Source organism: Galeopterus variegatus, unplaced genomic scaffold (assembly GCF_000696425.1).
Source record: "Galeopterus variegatus unplaced genomic scaffold, G_variegatus-3.0.2 Scaffold2327, whole genome shotgun sequence".
Taxonomy (NCBI): domain Eukaryota; kingdom Metazoa; phylum Chordata; class Mammalia; order Dermoptera; family Cynocephalidae; genus Galeopterus; species Galeopterus variegatus.
Genome location: NW_007728438.1, coordinates 133,557 through 150,696, shown reverse-complemented (window position 1 = coordinate 150,696; position 17,140 = coordinate 133,557). Strand labels below are relative to the sequence as shown.

The following is a 17,140-nucleotide window of genomic DNA, read 5'->3' as shown; positions in this document are numbered from 1 at the left end:
TCACATCTAGAAAATTTGCCTGGTACTTCTTCACCACACATAATGTCAAGAAAAGCATGCTTCAAAGGTACTATGTAATTAGAATGGCCTTTAAAACAGGCACAAAGGAAATCATTCCTATTAAAATTAAATCTACTTCATAACAACCTTCAAACTGAGTGAATGGCACCAGAGAAAAGAATCCTGAGGTGTTTTGGACCCCATATTCGATTTTTTTAAAGTCTGCTCTCTGTAACACTGCTTCAGATAGTATTGAAGTACCTCTCATTTGGCTCATACTGGTTATTTTCTTTACTATTAAAAGAAAGTGTGCATGTGAGAAGCCATGTCTGGCACAGGGGACTAGAATAGGTTCTGTCATGGCTTCACACAGAAAGACTTCACCAGAACCCCAGCTCAAATAAGGCTGGCAAAGGAGCCCTGCTTCATGAAAAGTACTGTAGTAGCCACTTCTGGGTCGCTGCTGCACAGACACTCAAGAGATGAGCTTTGCTCCTATCTGTGTTCTGCATGCAGAGCTTCTAGGAATTCTAGTTGTCTTTGCGGATCCATTTTGAAGTTTAATTTGAAGTCTGGCATCTGCAGCATCTTTATGGTTATTTTGACTAAGACCGTTTTCAGATGCCTGCTTTTTATTAGGAAGTCTTTGGGTTTTTTTAAGTGACTTGCGTCAACAACACTATTCTGTGTTCACCCCCAGAAAATAAATGAAAGCATGTAAATTAAACTCATCTCCTCTTTGGCTCTTGTGACCATATTTCCATAATGCCTACCATACAGATTCCAGTGCATCCAGAAGGACTCTAGCAAAAAAGCTGTGGGGCTAACTTGCCCCTAGGATCCAACAAGGCGAATATCTTGGGAGAAAACTTAAGCACTGAGGGAACAGAACAGCTCTGAAGAAGCAATTGTCAGTTCTTAAATGTGACTTGCATAACATACCATCAAACTTCTTGTAACGGGAAGCAAAGACAGCTTGCAGATGATTGCACTGTTCGCTGACCACACTTTTGAAATCATCTTTACTTTGCAGGCTGTACTTTTCCTCCATCTCTTGAGAGCAGCAGGTATAACCCTGGGGACAGATCTTCAAATGATCACCTGTAAGTTAAAAAGTAGGAAAGTCAGTCTCTATCATCAAGTCTATCATCCATCAAGTCCAAGGGGGAAGGGTTTGATTTAGGTACACACAGTCTGGTTCACTTCAGTCTGTGATGTTTCTGCAAAGGCCCAGGTGTCATGTATATCTAAAAAGTTTCATGAAGCCTAAAAATATTTATCCCCTTCTTGAAAAAAATACAACCATTTAAAGCCCCCTCTCCAAAAGGCAAAAAAAAAACTTTTCAGGGAGATGCTAAATCATAGAAAAACTCATATGGTCAATAAACAGGATGGAAACCTGGCTGGTTAGCTCAGCTGGTTACAGCACAGCCTTTTTAACACCAAGGTCACTGGTTTGGATCCCTGTATCAGCCAGCTGCCAAAATACAAATGGGGTAGCATTCAGTATCAACTCACGTCTCTCTTATAAATTCCCTGAGATTCTATGCTAAATACTATACAAGGCACGCAAATGAGACAGTTTTTCTAAATTTGGGAGTTTACACTCCAAGAGAGATCATCTTTGATCAAGAACAATTTATAAAATATGTGACAATAACGAAAGACTGAGTAAATACATGAGCTGTAGTCCTACTGTGAGGAAGCAGAGGGATTCATGCATTTCAAGGGGTTGTGAGCAAAGAGGGAGGTCATGTTGGATAGTCTGAGTCTCTGATAAATCACAAAGGGGTGATGATAAACGATCCTCAGTTTTTAAGATTTTCTGTCCAGCATCTTCTGTGCAGATGTCAGGGACCGTATCCACCTTATGATTCTATGTGGGGTAGCCATTCATCCCAGTATAGACTAGCAGCTTCCAATAAATGGAATCTTTATGGAGCCCTAAGAGTCAAGGGCAGTGTCAAAGACACATCACTCCACAGCAGCCCAACCCAGGAAGCATCTCTCTCCCTCCCTCATACCAACTGCATTCTGCTTGCACTTTGGAGGTGAGGATTTGGAGGGGTTCTTTCTATAAGCCCCAGAATTTCCCCCTCGTTCCTCCTCCATCGCAAAACAAAAATTGTGCTTTGAAGTGACAATGCCTCTCCCTTCATAATGATCAAGAGATGCGGTGCCACTCAAAAAATAAACCCTACAGGGTACTATCACTTTAGTCACTCCAATATTAATTGGTGTGCTGTAATTTTGTTCAGAGGTTTACAAGGATTCACTTTCATGGTTCCATCTGCTATTGCTGTCCATATTTCGTGTAAGACAGAAGAGGTCTGAAAAGAATCAAGATCTCAGGAAGTCAGGAAGGAGTATATTGAAGACATGTGAACCTGTCAATGGTAAGTGTGTCCAATAAACAAAGGGCTGGAGAATGAAAAGCAAAACTTTCTAACACTAATCATGGGAAAGAAATGGGCCACAGGCTGGCCATTGCTGCTTCTTGGCTGTGTGTACTTCCAGGAAATAGGCCTTCACATAACACAGATACCAAAGTAGCTTTGGGATGGGAGGTTTTTCAGATAAAATTGAGTTGGCAGTTTATTTCACTAAGTTGTCAACTGCACATATGCAAATAATTATATAATCATATATGTTCCCAATCATTCTATTCTTCCTTCCTGGCAATTAAAAAGTAAGAAGAGTGTTACTGCCAGAAAAAAAGGGGTATGCAGCATTAAAGGACTACGTAAGGGAGCGGGGGTTGGAACAAAATCTTCAAATAACCTCCTCACCCAGAAACTGCTAAAAGTTTCTTTTGACATTTCTGAAAACCTTGGTCAACAGATAATTCTACTAACAGATTTAAAAAAGGAAAAAAGAAAGCTTGCATAATAGAGTTTAGAGCTGTAAAGTTGCAGAATATCTTAGATCTCATTAGTGAAAGAAGAAGGGTTGCTAAGGCTCAGTTTTATGGAAACACCTTTGTTACAACCAAAAACAAAACTCCCTCTTCACTAGCCTAACAAGTTCACAGCAGGCCTTTGGGACACATAATTAACAGAGAGAGACTGCGTTGTCTCCTGATTTCAGGGTCAAGGGTTTCCTCCACTACAATCTTGACACAAAAAACAATATGAAGGAACCCAAATTGTACAGGGATACGACTGTATTAAATAATACATATCACTTTTCATAGAAAATTAATTGGAATGCTCAGAATGAGAATTTAACACACATAGGGCTATTTAAGTGAATTACTTCACAATAAGGGAGCAGAAACTCTTCAAAGATTGTCACAGGCTAAAATTAATCACAGGTTAGGCTGTTTTTCAAGCCCCTGCAAAGATTCTGTTGTGGTATACATTAAATTTCTATGGCAAAACAATTCGTAAGTTTGGAAAATCATCTGTGTTCACCTAATCTTAACAAAGTTCACCCAAATAATAAAGGATCACTTACTGGATCCTATCAAAATAGGCTTCTAAGTTCAAGGAAAAGCACCCCTTTTCCCCACCCCTAATACACATGTGTGTGCCCCCACACACCCTGAAGCAAGAAAATACTAAGAGACACCAGGAAAGAATAATGGTCTCCATTGAAGAAGGTGCTAGACATTGAGAGGTTTAAACTTACCCACAGGAATTTGACACTAAGTAAAGATACACCCTTCAAAAATGGGTAGCAGCAATAAAAGTTTTACTGGTAACCTGCTGAAAGCAGACAGCATCGTTCACACTGGCACACATAAAAGGCCCAGCATGGCCAGGCACTCCACTCATCTCCCACCCACCAGGGGCCCTCGGTGGGACCTTATGGAGACCTGCTCACACTTGAACACTGGAGTACATCTTTATTTTGTCAATACCTAATAAAAAAAAAAATCATGTACTTTCATCTTAGAAATAAGATCTGTCCAGGAAGATTTTGTCTAGTGGTGAAAAGATGGCCTTGTGTAAATGATGACAACTTGGCTAATGTTTCTACTGGGAAAGTCGTCTTCCCTTTAGTGCACAGTTTCCACTCCAACATGCTACTTTTGGTTATAGCCTTGAACGCACCACTTATTCTGTCTGCATTTCTGAAAAGCATTACTTGAAGATGTAATTTGACATTCTTGCCAAAAGCCCTGAGACACAAGCAGTCCAAGACACACTTGTGAATTAAACCCCAAGACATACTTAGGCTACTGGGGATTCAGTGCCATAACCAGTTAGTGCTGATGAGAAGTACAAGGAGGAAAGGGGGACAGAGAGCCTGGGTGCATTTGAAAATGGAATTACAGCTCCACATTCTGGCGAGAATCTCTGAGAACTCGTGCAACTTACTCAATTTTTTAAAAACGGGAATAGCTCTACTTTAAGCACCCAAAGTAGTTTATTCTGAAAGCCATGGCATACATATTATTTGAAAGGCGTTCTGTGTGTTTGAGACTGCTTCTAAAATGCTATGTCTAAATAAGAACTGCCTTTTCCTTCTGGAGATGTCCTTTTGAAACCTGGTGATTCTACATACTTCTCATTTAAGAAAGATGTTTCTTTTAGGCTAAGTGAGCTGAACACAGGGAAAACTGAATCGATATGGGACAGGTAGACAGCCACTGTGGGGGTAGCACTGGACACTTTTAAAAAAGAGCCCTAGGTGATTTTGATAAACACCCTTTGTTAAGAATTGTTGCTGGAAAGGCTTCAGGATTCGAGCTGCACATGAGTTTGGAATAGCAGTTAACCAGATAATCGACTAGCTCAGTAAGCAGTAAGTTATGATCTACAACATCATTTGTCTGCCATTTCCCTAACTCAATCTCCTGCTTCCGTGACCCTTGATATAGTTTCTTTTCCGTGTATCTCTTCACGTCCCCTAAAACTCTCGTCTGCTTTCTACTCTCTTTTTACTGCACCTACACTGTTCTTTCTTACTCCCACCCCAGCCCATTAACTGTGTATAATATGAAACTGAAGGGCTTTTTTTTTTTTTTTAATTTGTTGTACTTGTTGAGAGTTCCTTGTTCTTAATTTTAAAAGCAGGTGAATTGAATGCTTTATGGTTTTCTAAGGAAGCACCTAAATTAAGTTGCCTTTTGTACACGGACCTTGATTAGTTTTTTTCTTCGTGGGTCAGTGGCCCTCAATAGAAAAAAGGTCCCCCAGGCCTGTCCTAGGGGGCTTGGATAGGATTCAATGAAGCGTGCTTTTAAAGCTTAACTCTATGGCATTAAAAACAAAACAAAACAAAAATCACTCAAAAGAGCCAAACTTTTTTCAATCACACCAGCTCTATGTAATTTCTCTTTAGTCTTAATATCAATGCCTTAGTTTTCAAAGCTGAACAAAGACAATCACAATAAATTACTACTCGATCGTGCCGAGTGTGTACTGGTTCTTTTTTTGAAGCACTTCGAATCAATGGTTAAAGGCGTAGGCATTGAATATGAGAAACCTACCCCATCATTTAACAGCGCTCTGGGGTGAGCGATGTGTGGAACTTTGCTTTCTCACTTTATCTCATTCATTCCTCTCACCAAAGCCGGGCTCTGATGTACAAATGGGGTGCGGCTAGTGTTCGTTTATTTTCAGTTGCTCATAACTCAGATCCCCATAGAAAATGTGGGTGGTTAGGTTCTCAGCTTATTTACTACTAACTTCACTATTTTCAACTATACCTAACAACCATTTTCTACATCTCTCTCAGAAAATTCATCTTGAAATCCAACTAGATGTCAAGAAAATGTCTCTCATTCTCACGCTTTTTGGTGGCTGAGGTGGGGTGAGGACAGAGGAATACTTGTGGTTACCTTGTAATACTTGTGGTGTAAGCTTTCTGTACCTGCAGGAGACAAAGTCAATCTCTAGTGATTTTACGCCCAGTGTCCTAAATGGAAAAACAGCAGCCAGAAACCAGTACAGGCACTGGCACAGAAACCAGGCTTGCCTACACCAGTGTGATTTGTAAGGCAGACATTCTCTTTACCCAGACTTATCTGACTAATAAAACATCCAAAATGACTTTGGTAAATAAAAGAGACACAAACTGCACCATAAGGGTGAGGACTGCAGTGAGGAACATGTGTGAAGAACTGACTGGAAAGCACTTTGTAAATTGCAAATATAAGAGACTAGGATTTTGCATTGGCCTTTTTTTTTTTTTTACCCAAAACTTTATTTTAAAAGCAATATATATTTATTGTAGAAAAGTAGAAAACTGAGGTAACTGAAGAAAATGAAACCCATGCAGACAACAAGCTTAGTGCATTAGTGTCTCTTCCCAGACCTCTCCTCTATATGTTCACCCTGCTCTACTTTTCAAACCTGAATCAATTTGGTCCATTTTAGTACCTTGGTTTAGCTTAAACTATGGGTTTAGCTGTGCCCCATGATTATTTTCTACAGTATCAGATAACCATGAAGCAATCGGGCCTTAGTGGACAGACCATTGGGGGTAGCAACCAGGAAAATGGAGTTTTTAGCTTTGATTCCACCACTTATTTGCTCTGTGCTGTGAGGCAAGTGACTTCTCTGATGGTCTTTGCATTGGCCTTTCTTGAAGTGAGCGCCTCACTTGGGTTATGAAGAGAACTTCGCTCTTTACGAGGGGTTTTTAAGAAGTGAATTTAAAAGGTTCCTAATACTTAACACTACAGTATTTGGATCTTTTATTCTGTAGGGCTAATGGTAGTCTAGGGATAAGAAGACTGATCTGGGAGTCAGGAATATGGGTGTGAGTTCCAGCTCAACGTGATTCACTGAAGGCTCTTGGGAAAATCAGTTACCCCCTGGAGCCTAAAAAAGCCCTTTGGAAACAAGGAAGCATTGTGTAAATGTAAAACAGTGCAATGACAAAACAGAGAAAGAAATGAAAACATCTATTATACTCGGATAAGGTACTGACGTTCTGAATGAAGAGACATTCCTGACAACTTGTACTAGGTGAGGGAGTGGGACCAGGACAGCAGTACCATCTCTCTTCCAGCTAGCTCAGGAAGATTTCTTATTGGAGGTGGAAATTTGGAGGAAAGAGCATACCAAGTAGGAGTTGAGCGGCATGCCCACGTATTGATTGAACTGACCAAGCACAGACATTTAAACGGCCTTCAAAAGCAAAGCCTACGGGGACACAATGACGAAATATAATGTGGTGTCCTGGATGGGGTCCTGGAACAGAATAAGGACATTGGGGGAAAACTAAGGAAATCAGGCAAAAACTTGTATGTGAAATGTTCACAGCAGTATTATGCATTACAGTCAAATTTCCATCAACAGATGAATGGATAAACAAAATGTGGCATGTCTGTATAATGGAATATTATTCAGCCATAAAAAGGAAAAAAGTTCTGATGCATGCTACAACATGGCTGAATCTCAACAGTGAAAGGAGCCAGTCACAAAAGTTCGCATCGTAGGACTCCATTTAAATGTCCAGCATTAGGCAGATCTAGAGACAGAAAGTAGATTAGTGGGTGCCCAGAGAAAAAGTGGGCTGATAGCTAAAAGGTAAGGGGTTTTCTTTCTGGGGTCATGAAAACATTCTAAAATTGATTTTGATGATGAATGCACAATTCCTGGAGCATATCAAAAGCCACTGTTCACTTTAAATGGGTGAATTATTTGTTATATGAATTATATCTCAATAAAACTGTCACAAAAATACTAAGGAAATCAGAATAAAGTATGACTTTAGTAATAATGCATCAATACTGGTTTATCAATTGTGACAAATGTACCACACTAATGTAAGATATTAATACTAGAGAATACTGGGGTGGTATATACAAAACTCTGTGCTTTCTTCCCAATTTCTGTAAATCTAAAACTCTTCTATTAATACGAAAAGTATATCATGAAAGAAAAAAGGAAGAAAGCAAGCCTTGGCTTTCAAAGTAAAAAGGATAAATACATGTGCCCAGTGGGGGTGTAGGGGGACTTTTATCATGCTTTCAAAATATATAAATGCTTGATATAATTCTAATATTGGGGAGCCACATTAAGCTATTATTTGCTGGGGCAATTTTCCTAATCCTTCAATTGCTACTTTACCCTTTTTCTAACTGTTATATCTTCTGAAAGTAAAACAATTTCTTGCTATTGGTCTGAAGCATTATCAAAATAGTTTCTGCTTACTTCTTAGATCTAAATTCAGGTAGCCACAAAGTGAGCCAAAATGCAGGTTGCTGTATAGCTCCAGCTCCTCCAAGCTACCTAAGAACCCCGTGAGGAACATACAATGCCGTGCTTCATGGGAACAAAGAAAGAAAATTTCTAAAAGTTTTTAATAATCCCAGGGGGGTGGGGGAAGTATACATTAATCTATCCTCCCTCCTTCCAAAAAGGAGTGAAATTACTGCATATAATGTGCTATGTACATCGAAAGCCTGAAGTCATTGGACCTAAACCTTAATAATAAAGCACATAAATTACAGTCATTACGCAGATGTATGATTTGCGATCACCTACCAATCCGTAGGAGAAATGCAGCTAGTTAGCATTTTGCAAAACCTTGCCAAAATATAGCTCTTGAAGGGCTTAAGACTGCCAATTATTTTTAGGTCCACTAATCCTGCAAGGTAGGATAGAGAAGGCTAACCAGAAACACATACATTTCAAAAATCAGTTTTAACATATTTTTCTAAGAATAACTCTGTGTAAGTGTAGTTGAACAAGTTAGGGTTACTACTCTAAAACTCCACACTTCTTTTCAGTGAGCTTGCAACAGCTTTCAACTGCGCTCCAGATTAGAAATCAAGCAGGACTTCTTACCACTCTTCAAATGATAAGCATATTTTGAAGTGAAGTTACTATCTGACAGTCTTAGATCCCCAGCAAAGGTTTATTGAGGAAGGCACACCAAACCAAACTGAATGAGTGGCCTGAACTGCACACCTTGACCTTGTGTCACCATTACTTCTCAGCAGCTAGACCCAACTGCATCTATTTTGCACATTTACAAGCATTACCTCCAGGACTCAACAGGAATAATAATACTCCTCAACAATTCTGAGGCTCCTGTAAATACTTCCTAAGAAGTCAGTGCTAATAAAAGGCTCAAGGAAATGGGTTGGAGGCCCTTGGGGGATAGCTAGGGGCAGGCAGGAATAGATAGCAATCTCTACTTGTTTTTCAACTAACAAAAGAAAAGCTTTCCTTTTTTGTCAATGATTCAGGGGCACAAACTTTGGTAGCATCATTTGAGAATTTCTCTCAAATACTAATTTACAATTTTCATTGGGCTCATAATTTAACAGAATGCCTGGGGATAAATAAATGATCCTGAATCATACAAGTGATTTGAAGGAGCCACATGTGAATTTCAAGCCCTTTAAGCATTAAAAAAATAGAGACCCTGAGGTTGTTTGTTACATAGTGCCTATGAAATTAAGATTTCCATAATTCTCCTCCAAAGTCTTTCTTCAGAATTGTTTTCATACTTCCCCCCACTCCAACCCCAGCCATCTCAGAGATTTTCTTTTTCTAGAGAGGGAGGCATAAGAGACTGTGCAGAGACTAAGATTCCCAGGGTTGATTGCATCTGTTACAGTCTCATTCCAACTACAAATACATTCCAACTACAAATGAAAAGCAACCTAAGAGGAAACAATTGGCTAGAACATCTTTTCCTTTGGTGCCCAACAATACCTCTGGAACCTGCTTCCCATCCCTGCATCATAATCCCTAGTGGACCCAGGCCACGGCAGGGCCACCTCTAAGGTAGCTGATCAGAACAGGCTCAGAGGGGAGGGTCACAGGGATTCCCAGGGTGCAGAAGGGCTGGCCACCAGCAACCTGCCCTTTTTGGGCATCCCTGGTGATTGCCGCTGTGGGGGTCTCTTGTGCACAGTCACAGAAGACCTCAGAGAAAGCAAAAGGAGAAGGGTGTCCTCAGGGAAACGTCGTTGGAGATACTCCTTCCCTCCTCCTCCCAGGGGGCTGATGGAACAGCAAGTGATTTTCCTTATTCTTACCAAATAATCTCTAAAGAAGCCCCAGGAGCCCAGTTCTCAGATAGCCTGCCGCAACAAGGAAAGGGTCAGCAGTGGAGCTCACCCCAAGTGTAGAAGAAAATGCAGTGGGGTGGGGTGGGGTGCTCACAGACATCAGACACTCTAGTAGAACGATTAATGCCTTTCGTTTTATACATAATTCACAGGTTGTGTGGGTCATGAACATTTTTAACATTACATTCTTTTCCCTTTTGTAGTAATGCTTTTAGCTTGGGCAACAGGGAAGATAAAAACCCTCTTTAACTTTCTTACTCTCCCTTTCACAATATACCTAAAATTGCTCACCCCAAAACACTACACTGTGAGAAGACGTTTTAGTAAATCTACCATATAGAAAAAATAGACCAGCAGAATAACATATTCATTCATCATGAATTCTCCAAAAGGTATTTTTCCAAATGGCTGTCTAGAAAGCTTTTACATCAAGTGCTAGCAAAATCCGCTTCCTCACATAAAGAAAAAATGATTCTGTAACATCAGGTTTCATGCCACACAAACCATCCTTGAAAATTCTAGCCAGGCATCGGTGAAATGGTGGAGGGGAAAGAAACATTTATGTTTGCAATGTTTCTGCTTAATTATATCCCTTAAAACCCACTCCTATGAAATTCTTGTTCAAGGTCACAGTAAGTTAGAGCTTACTCTAATACAGGTCCGCATTGAAGGGCTCTTAATTAGTCCCAGTTCCCATGGACATGGACATGAGCCCCAATTGAATGGGGGTTAATTTTACAACATGAGAGAAAAATTCTTCTGAACTTTAGCATGGATGGATGGGGGAAGGGTTGAGCCCGCCCCACGCTCCCCGCCACTTGGCAAGGCTGTTTCCCCAACCCTCCAAATTGGCCTGAAGAGTCTTTAAGCAGCATGTTATGCAATACGAATCATGCCATTTTCAGTTATATTAAAAAAAAAAAAAGCTTCTCCTCACCATTATCTAGTACCCTGCACCTGGACCTGCCACCTTGGGGCATATACCATATAATTTATTCCCATTTAATTGGCTCTTCGCTATTTATTAATAAAGTTTTGTTGACAAATGTAAAGATTTCAATGTACACTTCCTCTTCTAGGTCGTTTCCTCAAGTTTTAAGTAAAACTTGTCTCAATCCTAATTGTGGAGAGAATGCCACTGCTGATGTCGCTATCCAGAAAATTACCTATTCAATCATAATATTTGATGGAACAGTCTTACAATTCTGTGGTAATGCCAGTTATTTTGAGTTTCCTTGGCTTGGTGTGAAAAGCTTTTTGAAAAGCCTAAGTAGATTACATGCCCTGGTTTCCCTTTGTCTACATATGCATTAGCCCCTTATAAATACAAGGTCATTAGCAAAGCACAGACTCCCCTTACAGAAATGAGGTTGCCTTTCCCAGAAGATTGAGTTTGCTTAAGTGTTCAGTATTCTCACCCTTTATTATAGATTCTACCAGCTTGCCTTTATTAGTGAGGCACCCCAGGTCCGATTGAGATTTATCCTAATGGCAAAGTAGTAGCTCCCTGGCACCATTCAATTCCCCAATCTCACTTTTCATCATCTTTTCTTTAGGATCAGACTCACTGATTAATTACATTTGATTTGTTCCTTAGAATTAGAAAATCCAGTATATTTACCACTTCTTGACCTAGTTACTTCAGTTAGTCCACCTCAAAAGATTATCTAAGAATGGAACTCTACCCTTACGTTTTCTCCAAGTCTAAGTCAAAGAATTGATTCACTTCTCCCAAACTAACCTTTGACCCGATTTGGCAACACAAAAACATTGTCGGTGCTTAATGCAATATTTATCAAGTGCCTCTTATGTGCCAGATGCCATCCCTCAGTGCAGAAAATGAACAGACATGGATTTTATTTTTGTTCTACAGGCTTTTTCTCTCTCCTTCTTACTCTTATTATCTGAATTTGTCTAACTCCCACCCCCCCAAGATCTCTGAGGTCCTTTGATCTTACCTTGGAACAACCTAAGTCCAAAGACAGAAGAGATGATGCCACATCAAGCAAATCCACCCAACCCATGCTTCTCACTTTGGGACGTCAAAAGATGTGCCACAGAAGTACCCTTGGAAAAAGTGGGAGAGATTCAGACACTCAAATATAATCTATACTTTGCCAGATACGCTGTGTCCATTTTTTGAGTCATCTACAACTACAGAAAACATGAGCTTGGACTCAGAGCAGAATCTCACAATGGGGGTGGGGATAAGCAAACTGATGATTTAGTTCTGCTGCTTTTCTTGGTCAACAAAACAAAATCCACACGACAGAGTTCTCACACAAATGCTGTTCCATTTATTTGACAAATCGGAAGTCACTAAACATTCAAATTAATATTAATAAAAAAATTTCAGATGATGTCAATGCTTTGACTTTTAAAGGCCTTAAATCTGGTCATTTGATGATGAGCTTCCCTAAACTTATATTCAGGTAGTCAATAAGTCACTGGCATGGCTCCATTCAATTTTTGTAGCTGAAGTCTCACCGGAGGAGCTTCTATTCCCTCAAGTGACTGACACTCCAAACAGCAAAGGAATTGAGATGCCACACGGTCCCTTCTCCACCACACTAGGAATAACCCGTTTGTTTGGGGCTCTGTAGAACTCTAATAAAAAGCTGCCGAAAGTCAAATGCAAAGGACCTAAGCCCGTTCTTCAGCTGGGCTGCCATGCCAGCCACCTACCATTTTCCCTCTGGTTTCCTAAGTATCACAGAGAGGGGAAAATAAAGGCAGATCTTAGGCACTAACTTAAGGTATCAAAGTGCTTCCTTACTTATTCATGACATGAAAAATTTTACTTCTTCAGAGAATAAGATGGAAAAGTGATTGTCTCTTTGCCAGAAAGTGACAAGGAAAAGAGAGAAACCAATCATTTGCTATGCATTTGAGTCCCTGCAGGCCTGTTCTGGCCACCTTCACACACAGGCCTGCCAGACCAGAGGCCTCAGACGACAGGGCCACGGAGGTAAATATGAATGCCGCAGAAAGTGCACTGGAGGTAGCCCGGCCCTCTTTACTGCAGAACTGTCAGATAACCAAGAATGAAGGGGCTGCCTGTTACCATTTTGGCTTTGGGGAGGGATTAAAGGAGAGGAGCTACTCCAACTTGAGCCTCTATGGAGAACTGAAGTGAAGGCTGCTTCCATGGGGGTGACACTGGAAGTCACTACAGAATAGTGCTGTCTGTCATAAGACTCATGAAAGGCACTGGTACTTCAGAAATTGGGCCAAGAGACAAGCTTGAGACCTGATGCTTAGAAACTGAAAGTACCAGGCAGCTTTCTATGGCCTGGAGCAACTGGGTGAGCAGGTGCTTGCTCTAGTATTTCAATATCCAGGTTGCCCTCCATATCTCCTTTGGGTCATGGGCCAACTGCTCACTCAGAAAGCAATTAATTTGGGGCTGGCCCGGTGGCGCACTGGAGAGTGCGCCGCTTGGGACTGCGGTGGCGCTCCCGCCGAGGGTTCGGATCCCATGTGGAGACCGGTTCCCGCTCACTGGCTGAGCGTGGTGCGGGAGCAACACCGAGGGTTGCGATCCCGTAGCTGGTCCCCGGTACAGGCGCGACACCGAGGGTTGCGATCCCATTACCAGTCAGTAAAAAAGACAAAAAGGAAAGAAAAAAAGAAAGCAATTAATTTGGAAAAACATCTGATCCCAAAGAAGTTCCAGAATGTGGCCCATCATCAAGGCACATCAACTACTTTAGGATGAGCAACAAACATAGGGAATGGGGAGGTCCAGGCCTGCAGCCACTAAGGGACAGGAGTGAGAAAGAATGGAAAGAAATGGGCCAAAGGAGAGAGAAAGAAAAGGAAGGTGGCATATGACCCAGGGCCCAGTAGTGGGAGGGTCCCTACAACTGATGCAAGCAGTGATCTGGCCACCAGGGCCTCAGGTTCCACGGTGACTCCCATCAAGCAGAGGGACATGTTTTTCTCCCTAGTTTCCATTATACAGAGCCTGCAGATGGCACACAGCATTACTACTGCAATTAGTGACTATAATTATAGTGAAAAGTCTTTGATGTGATAACAAAAATTATTAAAATGGCCCTTCTTAGAGAAGAAGGGCAATAAATACAGCCTCATTTGGAAAATTCAAGGACCCAATTTCGTACCAGGACCTCCTGCCAGGAAAGAATAAGTCACTTTAATATACTTGTTTTCAGCTCTTCTCCTTGAAGATGTTTTATCCTAGGTGGAAAACAAATAATGGTATGCCGTTCGGGATATATTTTAAGAGCATACTTAAAGGTACTTCAAAGGAAAATAAAAAATAAAGTAACCTTTTCCTTGCAGACACATGCATATTTACACAAGCCCCTAGTTTTTCCTGGTCCCATAGTAACCAACGAGAGGCAATTTTTTTCAGCTGCCTTCAAGGATGAGAATGAATGACAACTGAATTAAATATGGGTCTTGTTTTAAAGATAATACTTGGCGGGGCTGTGCTTATCTGTATGAATTAGTAAACATTGTAGTGTGCTTTAAAATGTATCAGTAACTAGAAGTATGAAAGAACAGAGAAAGCTCACTTTGTTCTCTTTATCTTTCACAGGATCATAAACCATGCGAGGCCACATTTTATTTTTTTTTTAATCTACCTAATCCTATGTTTTAACTCTGAGTCAAGACAGCATAATACCAAATTCTATGCAGTGTTACAGCGGCACATACATTAAATCATATTCTGGAATCAGTTTCAATGTGGGGAAAAGAGCCATTCCAAAAGCTGAAGCAAAATTAAATGTCCAGCATTATAAGCCTTTATTGTTGCAAATGAACTGCCTAAATTAGAATGAGTTCAACTAGGCCGTGTGGAAGATATGCTTATGTTTTTGCCCATGAGTGTTTCCATTTTTAATATGTGATAATGAACACAGACCAATACAAAGACCAAATAGTATAACCCAAATTCACTCTACTAGGTTAAGTTCAATAATACAGAATGACTATACACAGTACCAGAATTAAATGAGCTTGAAAAAAACCGTAGTTCAAACTCAAGTTTCATAAACATACACTGGAATATATGTATGAATTGGATGCTTCAGTGACACCAACTCTGAGCTTCCTCTTGGCCTAATGACTTGGTGGGTTATGGGTAAGTGGGAGGTATACTCTTATAAAAAGGCATTGCTTCATTCTTGAGAGATAAACCTTCGTGATTCCATGATTCGTGGCTGCAAACATACTAGAAATTATGTCAGAGACTATTACAAATTGAGCCTATGTTAAGTAATAATTATGACGCATTTTGCTTGTTGGTTAAAACTCTTCCAGTAGCACTGACACACTTGATGGCCCTGCGATACCATACAGAATCCAAACTTCTCTTTATCCCACAAGTGAATAGCAGCTCAGAACAGGGAGGGTCAGGCTCTTCAAGAACCTAGAACTTTAGCTTACTCAGAATCAGCAAGGGTCTTTAATCAGAGCAGTTCAATACAAAAGAAATGAATAAAGTCACAATAAGCAGAAAATTCAAGACGGACAGAAAAGCTTATCTGGAGCTTAATTTGCTATCTAACTACATATAGTATACATGTTAGAACCATGTAGGAAATGAGCTATACTCTGATTGTACTGTTTCTGTTCTGAGTCTTTGAGGCAGGGAGGCATCATGTTATATGAAAAGCATAAGGACTTCAGAGTTAAATAGGCCTGAGTTTGGGCTGAGTTCTGTTGCTTACCAGCTGTGTGACTTTGGGACAGTCTCTTAACTTCTCTGAGACTACTTCAGATTCCGTAAAATGGGGACAAGAACAGAACCTAACTCAGAGTTGTTGGAAGCATTAAATATATAGACCTCAGTCAATAGTAGCTACTATTATAAATACATCAGAAGATGCTATATATTTCTTGGAAGGGGAATTCCTTTCTATATTTCAGGGTTCAGCTATGTTCAACCGATGGAGAACTGTTTTGTTTTCTTGTTGTTGCTATTATTATTACTATTATTAGCCTTAAGAAGCATTTATTTCTAAAAATTGCAGACCAAATGGCAATTTAGCTTTATTTAGCCAAAACACAAAACTGTCTAGTGATAAAAATTAAGGCTACAGCCTGTAATACTGCTCTGGGATTACAGGCTAGAAGAGTCTTTTCTTTGGTTTTGAAATGGCTCTGTTATGAGCTTTGAGATTAGCGAGAAACAAAATATTAAAGTTTGATTCTTATGAGACTGCCATTATTTTAGGTCAAATATCAGAAATTTCACAGACTGGGGGCTGGCCAGTTAGCTCAGTTGATTAGAACATAGTGTCATAACACCAAGGTCAAGGGTTTGGATCCCCGACCCAGCCAGCCGCAAAAAAAAAAAAAAAAAAAAAAAAAAAAAAAGGGAAGAAGAAAGAAAAGAAAGAAAGAAATTCCGCAGTCAGTCCTAACATTTGGGAGAATCAATTTTGCATCAATATCCAAAGCTTTCCACATATCAACCATGATTCATTTGCATCTTAAAATACCTGCAATCATGAATACAATTCAAAAGATGAAATGAGATACTCCTATTTGCTTAAATATGCATCTGACCTTTTTTAAAAAAAATCTGTGTCCCTACAGTATGCACTATGTCTGCTGCACTTCCTGACAAATGATCAGTTTCTTCCAAATAGCCAATCATTTTGTTGAAAGAGCACTCTGCTCTATGAAATAAAGGCAGATGACTCAAAAATTTAGACTAAGGATAAATTTTATGTCAAATAACCCTCCCCCCAAAAAAAAACCCCTACTCTGAGATGAAGGGAGTTTGTTCCCCTTCACATCAAAGGACAGGAGAACAAAGATGGAAATGACAGCTCCCTGCGCGATTGTGATGCATTTAAGTGCTGATTTTTTGATGTTGCTGATGAGAGTGTATCGACCTCAGAGCGTCTGTCAGTTTACCACCTGATCACCTCCTCATACTCTCTTTATGTCTTAAATATTTCTGTCAAATCGGTCTTCCTCTACTAGGTTTTAGACTGGTACCATAGATTTCCCTCTATTATCTCCTTTACAATTGTACATAAGATTCACAGACATGAATGAGAAAAGAAAAATTCATCAGCATAATGCTTACTTGCCAAGATGTGGAGGCAAGGTTTGGAGAGATGAAAATTGCTTCCTGAATAAGTATGCTAGAATGGGAGAATGGGGGGGGGGGGGGGG

General features: G+C 40.2%; 1 protein-coding gene across 1 annotated transcript in view; it reads right to left on the bottom strand.

Annotated features, from left to right (window-relative positions):
* Positions 1-17,140, bottom strand: part of GPC4 (glypican 4) — a 103,734-nt gene that overhangs the window by 36,762 nt on the left and 49,832 nt on the right. The window contains exon 2 of the mRNA XM_008581326.1: positions 943-1,101. Coding sequence (XP_008579548.1) covers positions 943-1,101 — 159 coding nt within the window. The remainder of the gene's footprint in view (positions 1-942; positions 1,102-17,140) is intronic.